At 42.2% G+C, this 17,863-nt stretch overlaps 1 protein-coding gene across 3 annotated transcripts in view; it reads right to left on the bottom strand.

Annotated features, from left to right (window-relative positions):
* The window catches only part of sorl1 (sortilin-related receptor, L(DLR class) A repeats containing), a 92,432-nt gene that overhangs the window by 12,835 nt on the left and 61,734 nt on the right, over positions 1-17,863 (bottom strand). Inside the window, exons 13-38 of one of the 3 annotated variants that reach the window (XM_038692897.1) lie at positions 17,172-17,350; positions 16,541-16,727; positions 16,035-16,163; positions 15,295-15,380; positions 12,417-12,589; positions 12,039-12,170; positions 10,829-10,920; positions 9,842-10,088; positions 9,556-9,694; positions 9,171-9,344; positions 8,957-9,070; positions 8,721-8,843; positions 7,628-7,747; positions 7,187-7,312; positions 6,370-6,477; positions 5,780-5,911; positions 5,216-5,347; positions 4,870-5,004; positions 3,981-4,133; positions 3,575-3,754; positions 2,942-3,070; positions 2,541-2,667; positions 1,840-2,009; positions 925-1,037; positions 387-491; positions 157-223 (exon numbers count right to left, since the gene is read on the bottom strand). In XM_038692897.1, coding sequence (XP_038548825.1) covers positions 157-223; positions 387-491; positions 925-1,037; positions 1,840-2,009; positions 2,541-2,667; positions 2,942-3,070; positions 3,575-3,754; positions 3,981-4,133; positions 4,870-5,004; positions 5,216-5,347; positions 5,780-5,911; positions 6,370-6,477; positions 7,187-7,312; positions 7,628-7,747; positions 8,721-8,843; positions 8,957-9,070; positions 9,171-9,344; positions 9,556-9,694; positions 9,842-10,088; positions 10,829-10,920; positions 12,039-12,170; positions 12,417-12,589; positions 15,295-15,380; positions 16,035-16,163; positions 16,541-16,727; positions 17,172-17,350 — 3,572 coding nt within the window. Of the gene's footprint in view, positions 1-156; positions 224-386; positions 492-924; positions 1,038-1,839; positions 2,010-2,540; positions 2,668-2,941; positions 3,071-3,574; positions 3,755-3,980; positions 4,134-4,869; positions 5,005-5,215; positions 5,348-5,779; positions 5,912-6,369; positions 6,481-7,186; positions 7,313-7,627; positions 7,748-8,720; positions 8,844-8,956; positions 9,071-9,170; positions 9,345-9,555; positions 9,695-9,841; positions 10,089-10,828; positions 10,921-12,038; positions 12,171-12,416; positions 12,590-15,294; positions 15,381-16,034; positions 16,164-16,540; positions 16,728-17,171; positions 17,351-17,863 lie in introns of all 3 variants that reach the window. The other 2 variants (XM_038692898.1, XM_038692896.1) reach the window with 2 other exon arrangements.

Below are 17,863 nucleotides of genomic sequence, written 5' to 3' on the forward strand. Positions count from 1 at the left end.
CACTGCTGCTGCAGTTTCAAACAAAGCACAGCCTGAAATACCTGCTAAACACCAGTAGGTGGCAGTGTTGGATAGGTTTTCATACTAGAGTGTGTGTGTGTGTGTGTGTGTGTGTGTGTGTGTGTGTGTGTGGCAGTGTTGAGAGGAACAACTTACCTTTCTTAGGGGTGATGGATTTAACCTCGGTCCAGTTGCCCACGCCTCGACTGGTCACTGCTGCCACCTGGGAAACATCATCACAGCAACGGCAACATTTAAACACTGGATGTGATATCGGCAATGTTGCTATTTCTTGAAAACACAATTTTTACCCCTTTTTGTCACCATTTTACCACAGTGCAGTCGTAAAAAGGAACACTCTGCACATGCATGCGTGTGCGTCTTACCCTGAACCTGTACAGAGTGTCTGGCTGCAGCTCCTTCACCTCAGCGCTGGTTATGGTGCATCTCTGTGACGTCCACTCAAGACCTCCTCGCTCGCTGTACTCAATCTGACGTCAAACACACACACACACACACACCTATTAAGGCATACAGTAGTTTAAGGCATGTTAAGGCAGGGGCAGAAAAGTCTGAGAGGAAATTTAGAATCTTGTTTAACAGTATGAGAGCAGCTGTTTGATACATTGTCAAAATAAAAGTGTGGAATAATTATCATGCAGGTGAGATCCTTTCGCTTACAGAAAGAGGAAAAATGTGATTCTGGCTTTAAACCATCTGCGACTGACAGAAAATCTGAAAGCTCAGTCAATCTTGGAGCAGAAGCAACTTGTTTCTGTTCATCTCATGAAGAATTCTATGAGACATCTGACCACGGGACTAATCATTTGAAATACAGCACAGTCATCGGCAGGTCTCGTCTGTTTTAGTCATTATACTGACTAATAATTGTGAATCAGTTTTATGCGGATGTAAAGGACTCACAATGTACTCTCTGATGAGGCCGTGTCCTTTGTCAGGAGGGCTCCAGGAAACTTCCACCGTCCCATCCTCCCTGTTATCACAAGCCAGCTGCAGGTTCCTGGGTGGGTCGGGGACTGCAGGACACACATTGATCATCCAACATGTAAGGCTGGGAGGATCAGCTCTATTTATTTGACTCTTAGATTATTCACAAGTAATGCTGGCATGTCCATTTGTGAAACTATCCACTATAATGAAATTGCACTAACTAGTGACTCTGCATGTCTTTTTATAGGATGGTTTGAAGTTAGGACTTATTAAGTAGTTCTTTACATATATATTTATTTAGTATAGCTGCTCTTCTGGTGTAAATTAAATTGAGCTGCTAGGTTCTGACATAATATACATTAACATACATTACAGCTTCAACTGTATATTTCTTTCTTTCTGTTTTTATTGGCAAATTTTAATATTTATAAAGGCAAACACACAGATAAAAAGCCTAACGTCTGGCTTGTCACAACAGAGGTCGAACAGTGCAAGACTGTAAGACTGTGAACTGTAACTCCACCCCCTGTCCTAGAACTGTCGACTTTGACACCTTGCTGTTGACACCTTATGATGTGTACTTGTTGAGTGGTACACAGACTTGCCCCCAGGTACATGGAAGCATGTAGCCATAAAAACATGTAGTATTTGGTTTGAATATTTCACTCAGTGTAAACATCATTTAGTGTAACTTCAGCGAAGAGCTGGAACAAGTTGATGCACAATTTAAATGAGACACTGTCAGATGGAGTGGGTTTGTGAAATGTAAGGACGCCTCTAGCTTCTGGTTGGGAGTGGCAATATTAGATGGCTACTGCTGTTAGCGTTAGTTTTGAAGAATACGAACCGCAGTGACAGTGAGAAAATGAGCCACTCAGAAATACTCACGTCCCTCTGGAGTCCTGACTGTGATCACCTCGTTGGTCTTATGCAGCTTGCTGAGACACTGAGTGAGCACTTTGACGTGGTAGGTGGTGTCTGGTTTCAGCACGGTCAGTTTATAGCTGGTCTTGTTGCTGTGAGTGTCCATAGTGGTCCACTGCTGGGTACCCACGAGCCTGGAGACAAAAAACACAACATCATGACAGAAGGGCATCGGGGCAAGATAAGAGAGCCTCGCCCAGAGGCGTTTTTGTTCATGCAGAATTATATTCTTGGCAGGGTGGAGTGGCTAATGTTAATATTAAGCTGAAATTATAATAATTAATGCATACTGCAGTCGTAGTGTGACAACTGTAACATTAGGATTAGCCTTGAGAGAAATTTGTCTTGGGCATTAGAGAGAACACAGCAAACAGCATGTACATGTACAGTCACACTGGAAAAACATCTGACACTTGGAGTCTTACATAATCCCTTCCCCAGGAGATATAAAAAGTGCAAAAACCCTTCAGCACCTATTGCACAATGCCCTTTGATGCTAAGTTGCACAAACCTATGAATTAATACTACAGATAATGGAGTTGTGATTTAAGTTTGATGGACAGGTGGTCAGGTGTCAATATGGCTGGCTGATGTCTGGTTTTTAATACAGGGTCAATACTGTCCAATCTATCGGTGAAACATTCACCGATAGATGAATGGCTCACCTGTAGTATACAAGGAAGTAGCAGGAGTCCAGAGGAAGGTTTTTGGGGCGAGACCAGGTCAGGGTGATGGCACCCAAGAAGTCTGGTGTCCACTGCAGGTTCTGGACTTTATAGGCTAGGGTGTCCACTGGGAGACAGAGGGAGATATTTCTTATGGATTATACTATTTGCAATGAAAAACACTAACAGCCAGCAGGTGGCAGCATTACACTGCTTTCAAAATACTAAATGTGTCTTACTGTATGTACAGTAAAGCGCTACAGTAGACATACTGGCATTTAAAATGGGCTCGACATTAATGTGAGTTTCTTTTAAAGGCTAATATTGTCTAACCATCCAATTCCAAAAGCTCGTAGGTGATATAAACACACTTGGTCATGGTGAGAGTATTTGGGACCTACAGGTGCAGTTGTCCTCGTCGCTGTGGTCGGAGCAGTCCAAGAAGCCGTCACATCTCTCACTGTTCAGTATGCAGGCTTCACCATCAGAACAGCGAGTCCCGTTAAAGCAGAACAGAGGTCCGCGAGTGGCTGGAGAGAGAGAAAGGTTTTACATTATTGTTCCTGTTATTGGATTTCCCCGCATCTAAATATGCCACACTGCAACTTTCTGTGTGCAGTGATGGGAACAACTGCTTATTTCTTGCTTGTTCCTGTTTCAGCTGCAGTACCACTAACATTTTCATGTATTAATGAAATGAAAAATTGGCTGTGAACAATCATGTACCTCTTGCGTCATCAGCGCGTAAATGTGTCACTACACTCTACAGTATATCAGCCGTAATGTTCAGTCATGCAGTCCTTTTATAGGTTGCAACTGCAGGTTTTCAACATTTGTAATTTTGCCTTTTAGCCAACAAAACAATATTAGTGGATTTTTTTGTAGCGTGAATTCAAAAGGTTCACTCTCATACATGCAATAGTTTTAGTTTATTATCTGTATTTGAATCTATTGTTCACCGTTAAATCCAAAACTTGTTACTATGAGACAAGATTTTCTCGCTGGTATCACAGGTGTACAGTATGCAGACTCACGGCAGTGGGCTTCATCAGAGCCGTCCTGGCAGTGAAGCTGGCCGTCACAGCGCTGCCAGTCGGGGATGCAGTGGGGGGGTCGGCGACACAGGAACTGACCCCGACTGCAACGGCCAGGGGACGGCGGCGGAGGCGGGGCCTGGGTAGGAACCGGAGCCAGCGTCACAGAGCCATTAGCTGCTGTCAGAGAAGTACAGGTTGTTACAGTGGGGAATAATATTTGGTTTACTTTTTTGTTTATTGATCTTTACTATATTTGTATATATAGTTGTGTACTATATTTTATTTTATATTTTAGTTTGGTTAACATTTAAATCCAAATAAAACACATGACATACAAACAAATAATATGAACCGCCACTTCTTTTGCTAAAAACCTCAAGCGATCAGCAGACGGAGGTGGTACCTGTGGGACATCCCAGCTCATCGCTGCCATCGGGACAGTCAGCGTAGCCGTCACACACCCAGGTGTTGATGATACAAGCTCCAGAGCCACAGTGGAAGCGGTTGGAGGCACAAGTAGAGGGTCCAGGGGCTACAGTGTGAGGAGTAACACCACCTACAAGGGTGATGATTCAAGTTTAATGACTGAGGATGGATGGACAGATTGGTCATTTAGATGAGTAAAGTTTTACCTGATCATTTATTTTTTATTTACCTTATATAAGTCTCAAACAGTGCTCAGTGTATTTGTATGTATATCAGGTCGGTACAACAGTATTTTTCCAGATGTCTGTTAAGATTCTCAGTGGTCCAGGTCATAGTTATCCAAGCAAGGTTAAAATCACTTAGGTGACGATTTAAGAAAACGTTTCACCTCTCATCCAAGAGGCTTCCTCTGTTCTGACTATTTAACCTCTGTGGGCTCGTTATCAAGATGATGGGTACCACTTGGTTCGGTGGGGCTCCTGACTGTTGTAACGACAGTCGTTGGAGTCATGTGAGGCCAAGTCTGAACGACCATCGTTGGCATTATTTTCATTATTATTTTATTAGATGTATTTTTCCACTATATTTGGTGGATATATGTTAATGAGTTCCTTCAAAATATGCCGTTTTTTGTAAATAACTATTCTGGCATTGTTGCCTTTAATTGCTAGTTGATATTTAGGGAGTGAGGGAAAACAGAGGGGTGGGAGGACAACACGTGATGAAGTCTACGTCAAACCAGGGATGTTTCCATGGTGTGCTTTAACAGATTAAAAAAGGCAGTTTGTCATTGTTAATAATAAGGTAACCAAAGTGTCCGGGTGCTTTTAACAACCAAGTAGCCTCATCACAGACGGACTGTGTACCTGTACACTGGGCCTCATCAGACCAGTCCCCGCAGTCGTTCTCGCCGTCACACTTCCACCATGTTGGAATACAGCGTCCATTTCTGCACTCATACTGGAAATACCTGGAGCAGCCTGGGACCTCAGTGGGAGCAGCTGCGACACACAGAGCAAAAGTTTGTAACAGACAATGCTGCTTCGACATACTGTAATCCCCTTACTTTAAAAAAAAGAAAAAGAAAACAAGAACAAAAGTAATGTACTACGTATCGGTTATTTATTCAATATGTGTAGACAGCGTGGTCCCACATGGTTGAATAATAAAAACAAGTTGTGCTGGTGCATTTCTGCATAAACTCATCCTCACCACAGTTGGCTTCATCAGAGTAATCCCCGCAGTCGTCCATGCCGTCACACTTCCACTCCAGGCTTACACACACTCCGTTGGCACACTGGAAGGTGTAGGCATCACATACTTTGCCAAACTCAGACGGCGTCGCTGAGAGAAAACACACGGGGACATCAGTGTGTCACACAAACCAGTTTGTTGCACAGGAAAAATATGATTATGGATATATTACATTAAGGGTATGAAGAAGAATAAAATCTCTCTTACTTTTGCATCCCAGAAAACAAGTGACATTGATTTATAGTTTCAGGGTTTGGCTTTACGGTAGATTTCGATCCTGTCCCTCGTTTTAAGGGAACAAATTATGGGAAGACTATGCACCTACACTCTCAAGGCCTTTTTCCCCAAAAACATATTGATCAAATTCCCAAAAATCAAACGTGTATAGCATTTGGAAAGTTAAATCATTTTGCAAGTGTTACAAGCAGGGATTAAAGACTAGATAAAAAGAAAATGTAACATTTGGAGCGGTTTCTCAAATAAAATGCAGTGATAAAGTGAAGGCATGCGAGTGTTCCTTACCACATCCAGCATACTCGCCGTCCTCATCAGATCCGTCTTCACAGTGTTTGATCCCGTCACAAACCAGGGACTGAAACAGACACTGGGCTCGGTTCTTACAGACAAACTCCATGTAGCGAGTACACAGGGGGTCTGAGGGTGAAAGAAAGAAAGAAACATGCAATGACTTTTTCCAACATTATTTTTACACTACAGGTTTTGCAGTCTGTTTTAGTGTCCAACTGATGTCCAACAAATTATAATAATAAAACACTTTCACAGGTTATTATCCAGGGTACACAGATCGGCAGCCTAAAATTATGCAGTTTGATCTTTTTCTCTCTCACCTACAGAAACCTATTTTCTCTCACTCAAATCACTGTAATTCTCATTTTGTGTAACTCAGAAATCCTTTAAGCAGCAGTACATTATTGAACAGAATTTGAAATAGTACTAGAATTTAGTTTTTTAACTAGCCTTTTGGACATGAAGTTGTTTTTGGGGGGCTAATGTTCAATAGCATAACCAGACTGACATAATTCATTTACTACTCATTTGACTCTGTATCCGATGATGCCTGCGCACTCTGCTAAACAAACTGGACCTCTCACCGCAGTTGTGCTCATCAGCACCATCTGGACACTCTTGGATCCCGTTGCAGTGTGCGGTGGCTGGAAGGCAGGTGTGATTGGAGCAGAGGAAGCCATTACACCGCGTTCCTTCTGGAGACACACAGAATAATGTTAGTAGCATATTACTGCTAACAGAGAAAAACTGCTCTCATGACTGCTCTTTAGCTGTAGCTGTTTATGGCTTCTATAATAACTAGTAATGTTATTAATTGTGTGGGTCGTTGTCTTCATGTGACAGGGCATGGAAATGCTGCGTTTTGATGGTTAATATAAACAGTTGTTGATTGAGGCTTTCAAATGGTGACATTCTGAGCTGATATTCGCAGTCTTTTAAGACCATTTTTCTGTTCCACACGCATTACACACATGCTGAATATCGCTTCACGGTCTGCTAGCTGTCCGTTAGCTTCATAGCAGCAACTGTAGCCACAGTTTGCTAACCCAAAACTGAGCTAATGTTAGTTACATTACTTCCTGTGTTGTTGTTCTCTATATCATGGTATTTGTCACGGTACTGGATTTCTCTTTGGTTCCATAGCGTCTGCATATTTTTTGGTCAGACAGCCTCTGTGGAATCATCACCTTTTTACAGGTAGTGTGTAAAGGACTGATGATAAACAGCATGCACACAACTATGTCCAATAATGATGACAAGGCCAAGTGAAGCCCCATAGCCCTGCACTCACTAGGACTGTATTTTTAGCAGGGCTGGTTGGTGAGTTTACTCTAAAATGACATGACGAGTTGTACAAATACACACTGTCAGTACACACTGACTGAATGTGTCTCAACTCACTGCAATATTGGGGGTCTTCGTCGGAGTCATCCTGGCAGTCGTCATCGCCGTCACACATCCAGCGCTGTGGTATACAGTGCCCTGTGTGACACTGGAAGCTGCTGGCCTCGCACGTATGGTGGCCCACTAAGGACAAACAGAGAGATTAAAGGCTTGGAGAAACTGGTAAGACGGAGAGGTGCTTCACAGATGACAGCATTAGAAGCGTAATCTTAATCTGAAATGTCATTATCTTTACCATTGTGAACATATACATGGCAGTGGATTTGATTTTAAATAGGAACAGAAATAAAGACATTTTGTGATTATTCCTGTAACTATAGTGAAAGATAATGCTGGGTTTCTCTCATTACTTCTCTCATGAGATTCTGCATCCACTGTAACTGATCTCGTAGCTTTATTTTCTATAATGTATCATGTAGTCAGTAACCCAGTCGTCACCTGTACAGTTGGCTTCGTCCGACCAGTCTCTGCAGTCATTGTCTCCATCACAGCGCCACGCTTCTCGTATACAAACGCCTCGCGCACATGTAAACTCTCCGGGGCCACACTGGTGAGACTCTGAGAAATGCATTAACACAGTTACAGTTAGTACTCGCTGAAGCTTTGCCTTTCCACTCTTTTGTCACCCCCGGTACAGGAAAACCTAGAACTTGGTGATTGGCTTAGATGGACTTTAAATTTAGATATACAAGAAAAAAAGATATTTCTTATCACATGATACTATACTTCAGGTTGCAGAGCCTAATTTAGACTTCAATATGTTATATGTACTTAACTAGCATATACTAAAGTACATTTTAAATAACATAATATGATTCTGGTAAGCTAGATATGACCAAAGGGCTCTTTTCCTTGGAAACATGCTTTGGCTCAAATACTTTGCATAGAGACACCTGCAACAAGCCATTGATTGTATTTCCATTACAAACCTGTTCAATGAGGCACTGGGAATAGCCTACAACACCCAGCTAAGCTTCCTTTAAACTGAAGCGACCTCTAACTGACAGTGTGCCAATTCTCACATCCGAGAATTTCCTTTAAATTATAATAAATCTCTCAAGTGTTATTTTCAGTTCCCTCTCTAATAGCCACAAATGACGCATGTTGCTGAGATTCTTGGAGCATTACCTGACAGTAAGTGAACTTCTGCAGTGTAACTAAAAAAGGGTTGTGCACTTGTGCTTTTTCCACGATTTTGAGGTTTTGAGAGAAGAAAACCTTTGAGATGTCATGATAATGTTTATTTCACTCTTTTCAAGATGATTACAAATCTTTGGTGACAAAAATTCTCCAAGGGACTCAGTATGCTGTCAAATGTAGAGATCATGACACAAAATTTTGTTTCTTCCTTTACAAGTAGTTTGTTTACAATAGAGATTTTATTAATGCTACTTTTCTATTTATGTGTGTGTGTGTATATATATATATGCACACACACATACATGCATATATTTTTACCCTTTTTTCCTGCAAATATTATATACATGTACATGTTATTTATGTACAATTTTGCGTTTTTATCATCCCTTACCACAGTGGTCCTCATCACTGTTGTCTCCGCAGTCGTCTTCATGGTCACATTTGAAGGCAAGGGGGATGCAGGACCCCGAGGCCACACAGCGAAACTGGTTGGATGGGTCACAGGTCGTGGTGGCTAAAAGTGGACAGGAGACAAACAAGGACAAATAAATATATGTAGTAATTTATGTACAACCAGCTTTTGCATGTATCTACATAAGGAGGAAAGTGATGTGGCTTTATACTTACGACACTCCTGCTCATCGCTCATGTCTCCGCAGTCGTTGTCGCTGTCGCATTTCCAGATGCTGCTGATGCAGCGGCCGTTGGAGCAGCGGTACTGGTTGGGCAAACAACTGTGCTCTGATTGGAGGAAAGAAAGCATCACATGCAACTACTAATTAATCAGATAGTCCCTCCTGATCATTTATCTTACAGCATCAAGATAGTAATTTTGTCTCACCAGTCTTCACGCAGGTGTTGTTTTGGAGCTGGTAGCCGGTGGGACACTGGCACTGCAGTTCTCCGTTGGGCATAGTTACAGTTGGGGTACCGTCGGGGCAGACGCAGGTGTGTCGGTGGCCGGGCTGAGGCAGACACAGCAGGCTGCACGGCTGGTCGGCACAGGCATTATGGCCTGGTGGACAAGAGATCCAGACCTCAGTTTGAGCAGGCATGTAATCTACTATTAATATAACCTTTTATTTGTTTTTATATTTTATGTGTGTGTCTGAAACTGAAATCTAAAGTCTGAAAGTTACTTAAAATAATATCTCATTGATTCATTTGTCACTTTTTCTGCTAAGCTTTCAAACTTTCTGGACATGACTCCACTCTCTGTTCCTCACCTCTGTTCTTCCCCTTATAGAAGATCTTGAGGTCCATGACTCCAGTTAGTCTGCCAACAATCAGCTCATTGCTCTGGGAACCAGCCTTTGGAGCTTTGAAGATCCCCATTCTGGACCAGTCGTCCCAGTACAGGTCATTCTGAAAATAGTGTCCAACACAGGCTTGTGAAAACTCCTCATTAGTGACGCCGTAACACATTTAACACATTTCAATCCAACCCCTTTTCTACATACAGGAAACAAAACCTTTTGTTAAATCGTACATCTATTGAATATACAGTCTCACCTTGAAGACAGCAATGGCATACGGGTGAGGCAGCCCCTCCATGAGAACGCTCCTCTGGCCCCCGGTGAAGTCGGCCCTCTCGATGCGGTCGCTGTAGGCTTCAGTCCAGTACAGCCAGTGGTCGTCAGCTGTGATCCCGTTGGGCCAGCGGACGCCCTCGGACACGATGCAGGACACATTGGTCCCATCCATATAGCTCCGGTAAACACCAGCAGCCCGGTCTCCCCAGTCAGTCCAGAACATCAGACTGTGGGATGTATACCGTATGAATTTATGGGGATTGTGTGTTTAAATTTGGACTTAATCTAAAATTGGTGCATTGTTTAATTTTTATTATGGAACCTGTTAATCAACTGGATGAAAAAGTCCAAATGAGGTTGCGCTTTGTAACACAAGTCTTAAACAAAACACCCCTCCTGCAAGTTGTAATTTGGTGAATAATGTCATATGTTATCATCAAATATTTGATCCAAGGCTGTGCCAGAGAATTACACCCTACCCGGGCTAAGGCCTTCTTGCTTACAGATAGAGAGACTGGCTATAAAAATAGCTTTAGACAAAGACCAGACAGGAGAGAAAGAGGAAGCGCAAGGAAGTGCAGGGAAATTAAATTACATTTCTGACCAAATCTAAAACAGATTAAGGGAAAAACCAAATACCGCAGTGTGGTAACTCTGATGATCAGCTGAACTCATTTTAAAGAAATGCAGAAGTACATTTGCAAGAGTGTGGACATTTTGTTCATTCCTTAATGTGCAGGGTTGACGTTAGAATGACTGTTGGTCTGGGTAAAGGTTGAGAGTCAGTCAAGTGTGTCTTCACAACGCTGCTGCAACATAATGTAGAAATACTTTTCCAGGACATTTCACTTTTTCTCTCATTTTCCATGAATTGAAAATTGGTCAACTGTTATCCAGGTATTCCAGGACGTGTGAGAACCCTTTGTGTGTATGTGTGTGTGTGTGTGTTGGTGTGTATGTGGGTTACCTCTCTCCAGGCAGCAGAACCAGAGCTCTGGGATGTTCCAGGATAGAAGAGTTGAGCAGAGTGTGACGCAGGTCGCCTTCAGGGTTAGACACCTTCCAAAAAAATAAAAAATAAAACAACAACAGAGAAACTTCATCATTCAATCATTTTCAGTTTAAGACCTGTGATAGTCTTTGGATGGCAAAACAAAATCAACCAATTAAAGAAGCGTTTTCAGGTTGTGGTTTGTGATATTGCCATTATGATTCGATTTGCGATTTTTATTTTAGCCTAAGTTCAATATTCACTGCCAGTCTGTTTTTGACAGAAGCCGTGTCAAGCAGCACAGAGCAGACGAACCGAGCAGGATGTCAGACGCAGAATGGCAGAGAGAATAAAATACCCTGTGCAGACTCCAGATCGTATAATGAACACAGTTAAAACAGACAAAAACGGAAACAATTTAACCAAGTAGCCTACTTAGCCATGGTAGAAGCACAAAAATCAAGGACAGCTGAACAAATTAACAAAATCTGGTCAGCAAAATCAGGCAGGCAAAACGCTCTTATTCTGATGTGCCCCATGAGGGAAATGTGCAGAGGGCGGAATGAAACGGGCTCACAGAGAGATGTGATCCGTAGTTGAAGCACACAAAATGACAAATTAACAACACGTCAATAACGTAGGGCAGCTAAACGCTCCGCTGCTCAAACACTTCAGTGTGAGTCGACGCCGGACAAAAAACCGCAGCACAGCCGCTGCCTGTCTGTTCGCCTGGCGCCACTATCCCACGTTATCATCCAGTTTCGTTTGTTGTTGTAAAATGTACCCACCCTGTGCCCGCTCTGATTGGTGAGTAAGACTGTAGCTGGAGGCGCATGGCGCTTTTGAGCAGGTCTGTCACACAAGAAGGAATTAATTTGTAACTGCATGACTGTTAAAAACAGGTCAGACACGCTTTATAATTAACCTACATTTTAATCGCCATCGTTCTTTCAAATCGCAGTTTCGATTTGAAAACCATTCATCGTTCATCCCTATTGAGAACGAACAGCATCATTTTAGCCTGATGACCACATGTAAGTATGGATCAGTTAAACCGTATTTAAAGAACAGGGCTCAGACACGTCTACAGCTGTAAATATTTCTAGATTGGTGGAGTTCTAATTCCTATACACTTTTCGTTTTTTAACAGTGTTAATTACATACACAAACACACACACTTCCATACCTCAATTTTCTGTGCTCCCGCGTCAACCCAGTACAGCAGTCTACTGATGGGGTCAAAGGTCAGAGCCTCCACGTTCTGTAGATCTTTTCTGACTACAACCTCCTGACCTGTACTGCCGTTCAGACACAGACGCTGCAGGAGAAAGGTTAACATTAATGGGACATTGTGATACCTTGGTAAACATACTGAAAACAAATGAGACTATTGTGGTGCACATGCTGCAGTTACAGTTACATTCATTTCACAAGTGAGCTAAAATTCCAGCATGGCAGAATGACATTTTCACTAACTGTGTGAGCTCCTCTCCTCAACAAGGCCTGCATTACTTGTCTTTGAGTCTGTAGGTCCGGTTACCTCCCGGCCGAATCCCCCACTAACCTGTATGGTGTCCAGTGAGATGTCAGCCCAGTACAGGCAGTTCCTGTCATAGTCAAAGTCAAGGGCCACAGCCTCCCTGAGGCCGGCCAGAGGCAGGGCCTGGTCTGTGCCTGTGGCCAGGTCATAGCGATGGATGGAGTTCCTCACCGCGTACAGGATGAATTCGTTACTCTCTGAGAGAGCACAGGAGAAAACACACTTAAATACACTTCAATACACAAATAATCACATGATACTGTGGGTGGGAGAAGTACTGTTATAATTATGAGTCTGTATTGAAGGTAGAGTATGTCATTCTAATCCAATACACGTCTTTTTGTCAAATTCAATCTGGTGTTTGTACACAGCCCTGGCTCTGTAAATTGTAAACACACAAGGTGGCCCGTACCGAGCTACACATCACTACTGCAGCCATGATTTGTGTGTCATATAATGTTATATGACTTGAAACCAGCTTTTGCATACATACAAGGCTGGGCTTGTTCTATATCATGGGATTTGTCATGAAATAGACTTTTCCAGAATTGCATACCCCACCTTTAACATTAACAGAGATTTCAGTTTTAATTTATGATAATAAAGGGAAAACTCGTTTTGTGGATGTCCAGTCAGTGATGATGGCAGATGTAGTCAATTGAAGCAATAAACTCTTTAAAGCATCCTATACTGACCAAGAAAGAGTTCTCCTGCAGCAAAATCTGTTCCGGCACAGCACCATCACAGTGACGTGGGTGGAGGCACAGAAGAACTACTGGTGATTTCAGCTTGGATTTGTAGCCTCTGGGTAGCCAGGAGACGTACTGGATGCTGCTCAAAAACAAAACTTACTTGTTCTCTTTGTATCTTGTATCTTAAACTAGCTACAGTTCCAACCCTGAAAATGGCATCCCAAAATATGAGTGCAGAGGATGTTACGGACGAGGGCAAATGTTTTGGCTGACTCAGATATTCAGATGCATTTATTCCAGCCAGACTATAAGGCTGAAGAAAGGCAGCACAGAGATGGAGAGGCTGCGACTGCATAGCCTGTGTAAGAGCACTGGGCTGGCAGAGACCGGTGGTGCCTTTACTCAAATTGCCTTTCAAATTTCAGCATGTTTTTTGTTGATGTTGTTGATGCTGTCGTCGACACAAACACCTGTGTGCGTTACTATGCATTAAAGTTTGACTCCTCACTTGGACAGAGGTGTGCTGGAGACCATCTTCAAGACAACCAAGATCAGCAGGGTCGAGAGGGCGCAATGCGTCATGGTACATGTAGGCACTGACTGGACACCCACATAATGTAGCAAAATTTTCCTTTATCTTTCCCTAATTTGTACACCTCTATAAAAGATACAAATTAGAAAGGGAATCTTCAACATCATTTTAACCTTATTTTCAGAAGAATTCAAATATTTACTCTTACTCAACCAGACATGCATCTAATCTTAATCTTAACAAACATCTCAATTTATAGTTTTCAGGAGGAGGAGGGCAAAACAACAGACCAACATAGCTGCTCACACCGCGACTCCCCCGTAGAGACTCCGCAAAAGCAGTCTAATTTTATTTGGATCACTTTTCAACTTACAAACAAGAAAGATATGAACACAAACTGCAAGTGTTGGGCGTACCCGATCCATATAACGTTACAGCATCCGCTGCCACGTTTCTACTGTTAAAAACCGCCAGTTCCCTGCCGCCACTCGACTGTGGTAATGTTTACTTTTACTTTTGGGGAATCCCAGGGAGACAACCCAGGCTTGTCTCTTCGATTAGTGAATCCGAAAGCACAACAACCATTCAGCATTTTGGCAACGCAAAAAGTAAAAAAATCAAAGTTACAGTGTATCACTTGGTTGGCAAGCAACGGAAATTAACGTCATTTTGCCGTCTAAGGGAGCGTTTTCCTTGGAAGGTGACGTCACATGAAAACTATGAATTCCAGAAGTTCATTTTTAGATGAAGATAGAAGAAGAAGATATAAGGTTCCTAACTTATAGAGATCAGGAGTGTGTATCTTGTGATCAGGAGTCACAAGATCCGCATAAGAATGCAATAAAGAGCCAACTTAAGAATGAAAAAACATTTTTTGACAGTGAAAGTCAAGACACATTTATCAAGCTACTTCTACTTCAGCAAAGAGTAGGAGTAGCATTTATGAGCAGTTCTCAAGAGATCATATGTTTAATTAAATGTATGCTCAGAGCAGGACTAGTCACTCAGAGACCTACGTCTGACCCATTGTCCATTATTGAAAAAATAGTTACACTGCACTCTTTCATGTTATTCTGCAAAACGTGTGATTTTTTGAGGATTTTTTTTTGTGAGGAAAAGCGTGAATACTTACTTTTTTCTTTCAGGCAAGTCCAAAATTTCATTTTAAGAAGTTTGATATATATGTGTTCAGCTTCTTGGTTAGAATTACATCTTCCCACAAAACATATTTAAAATGATTTTAACCTCTGTTTTCTAACTTTGCACTGTTACTTTTTTGTGATTTTCACTTTTAGTATAAAAAGTGAAACTCAATTTCAGTTGGATGCCTGCAGTAAATTGGTACATAGAATAAGACAATCATTATGTGATTCACGTTTGTCACCTAGTCTTCAGTTAAAAGACTTTGCTTCTGCGATAAGATATTTCCATTAGCTCCGTCAGCTGGGTAAGAAGCCAACAGGAAAACTTCAATGATAAACCCTATAATGCTTGATTTGGGCAAAGGGGAATGTTGCACCAACTCCTGTGATTCTGGTCTCCCTCAGCCAATCCCCACACATCCAGAGAACATAAGGGAAACAGGCGAAGCCAAAAGCAAATATCCAACAGCATAATTTTTGTAATTTTGCATAAATTAACTGTACCCCTGCATAGATTTAATAAAGCGTGGGTTTACCTCCAACAGGACAAGGCAGCATCTCTCCATCTAGTCTGGACTCCACATCCCCTCCACTACAGCTGTCACCTGGTACCTTCCTGTAGCTGCAGCAGGAACAGAGAGAACCGTCCTCAGTTGGACACTTGGGGGTGCTCTCACCAAACACAGCAAATGACAGCAATGGCAGTTCTCTCCATAGCAGTAATAAACCAAAGAGAACAAAGGCTGGTTTGCATTCTGGGGAATTCTCAGGTAATTACAATAAATGGTAATAATAAAAGGTGAGGACTGTTGTTTGGCTAATAATTATGCCAGATAACGGGTTCAAATGTGGGCCCATGCGCATTGTCAACAATGCGACCAGATAAACCACAAATGTTTAATTGAAAAACAAAGAACAGATAATTAAGAGTTATCAAACAAGAAAATACAATTTTTTTTTTTTTTTACTTCAAACTCCGGTTTCACATCTGTCAAATGACAAAAATAAATTATAAAATTTGCCACGTAGGGTCTAGATTTGGTCAAATTACAGTCTATGGGACTCCAATGCAAGGACTTTCAGAGAGGTCCATGAATATTTGACAAACCTGGCAAAAGGTCAATAAAGCTCAAAGGAAAAAAAAGCTTACAATAAGAAAACTCATGTCGATGTAAATCCACTAGTGCTGCAGAAGCCAACATTATGCTAATAAACCATACAAAATAACCCGAGGCTGCAAATTTCTGCACTGTAAAGTCTGATAACAGCGGCTTACCCCTTGCTGCGGCGGTAGGTGGTACCTACAGGACATGGCACTGGAGGAGCATAGAGATCACCTAAGAACTCAGGGTCAGGCACACACACTTGCAGAGACAAGTCTTCACTCAGCTTGAAGCCGTAGTCACTGGGGGGAGGAGGAGGAGGAGGAGGAGGAGGACAGATTGGGAGAGGAAACACGGGAACAGAAAAAATAACAGCCAGTTAGCCTCTGCCCTGAGATTAATGGCAGCACCTGATGTGCATTTCATAACAGACTCATTATGAGTTGTGATGGGAGCTTCAGGACTAATAAAAATGTGCCAAGTAGGTTTAAAACAATGTATCAGTTTGCGAGTATTAAAATGTAATGAAGAGTCAGATTTCAGCCAGCCAGTGACATCTACCTCTAATATGAGAAATGTCCCACTCACGCTAAGCTAATGAACATAGATTATTATTTTTAACTCGTCTTCTCCCTCAGTGACAAATATGAAGTTTTTTGTGGATGTGTTGGTCCCTAACCATTCGTAGTCCTGTCGTGTGCAAGAGCAGTTTGAGATGGTGACGGGCCGGTCAAAGTCCTCTCCGTTAAAACATGTAGCGTGGGGCGCTCGTCTCTTGAACGTTATCTCCCTGCCCAGCAGACACTCGTTACCGTGATCATCGGAAGGAGACCAGCGCTTGTAGTCAGCGTCAGAACACGGCACACCTGGAGAAAAACAAAAAGGTCCATCGGTTGTCCATTTCCTGTTCCTCTAAATTTAGTCCTGTACAGGACTTTCATGTGATGAAACACTCCAATCAAGTAGCCTTAATAAAAATGTTCACAGCTCTTGAATACACGCATTTATCTCCTTTCTAACCCTAATTTCCACACAGCAATTTCAGCTTTAACCTTCAATGCATGAAGTGTGATGCAACTATCTATTATGATTGAAGTAACTAACAAGCTAACATTAACACTATATTTAATGTAGCAGTCACAAAATGAATGCAAATTCAGGCGCTCCACATAAATGAAACCTTCAGTTGGGCACTTCAGCTGAAGTACAAACTTATAAATAGCTGTTGTTGCTAAGAGCTGAGGATCTTGAACATAAAAGCTCTCTATCCTCTCCCTCCCTCTGAACCTCCCTCTCACTCTTCAACCTACCCAGAACTTCGGACGTGTTGACCTGCAGGATGAGCCAGCTGTGTCTCTGGTCGGCATAGGAGCCGAAGATGGTGAAGATGGTGCTCTTCTCCCCGGGCTCAGTCAGCAGCTGGTAAACATACACCTCCCTGTCTGAGAACTGAAAGTCGGTCCACCTCTCGCCTTCATTGGTGCTGAACCTGACAGGGACGTGGCCAATATTTAACCAATATTACTTTGCAACAAGCAACAATAACCTTTTAGATGTTTCCCAATTCATTGCTGAAAGCCTGTATCTGTTCTTTTTTCACATAAGTATGTTACCAGAAAGTCCTTTCTTCTGCAGCCTACCCACTCATTCTTTGATTTAACAACAGCAAGAGAGGACATCATCATCTAAAAAACAGCTCTTTAACATTACCCCCATGTTCAACATGCATTTTACTTTTTACTTGACAAATCAGGTCAGGGTAAGGAAACTAAAGTCACACTGTGTGTAAACAAGGCCAGCTGTTTTCACGTTAATATCACCTGCACATGAATATGAATAGCGGCAACATGTTGCTGTTGGCAAAGAGATGTTTTATTACACCTCTGTGTACTGAGGGAAGGTTTGTTTGCTTTTTTTCCCCCCAACAACAAGCTGCTTCACATTCACACAATCTGCTCCTGCCAGCTAATGAGCACATCCACCGGGAAAGGTGCCGTTTATG

This window comes from Micropterus salmoides, unplaced genomic scaffold, assembly GCF_014851395.1.
Source record: "Micropterus salmoides isolate LMB-PRFRI ecotype aquatic unplaced genomic scaffold, ASM1485139v1 Ms_hic_scaffold_3, whole genome shotgun sequence".
Taxonomy (NCBI): Eukaryota; Metazoa; Chordata; class Actinopteri; order Centrarchiformes; family Centrarchidae; genus Micropterus; species Micropterus salmoides.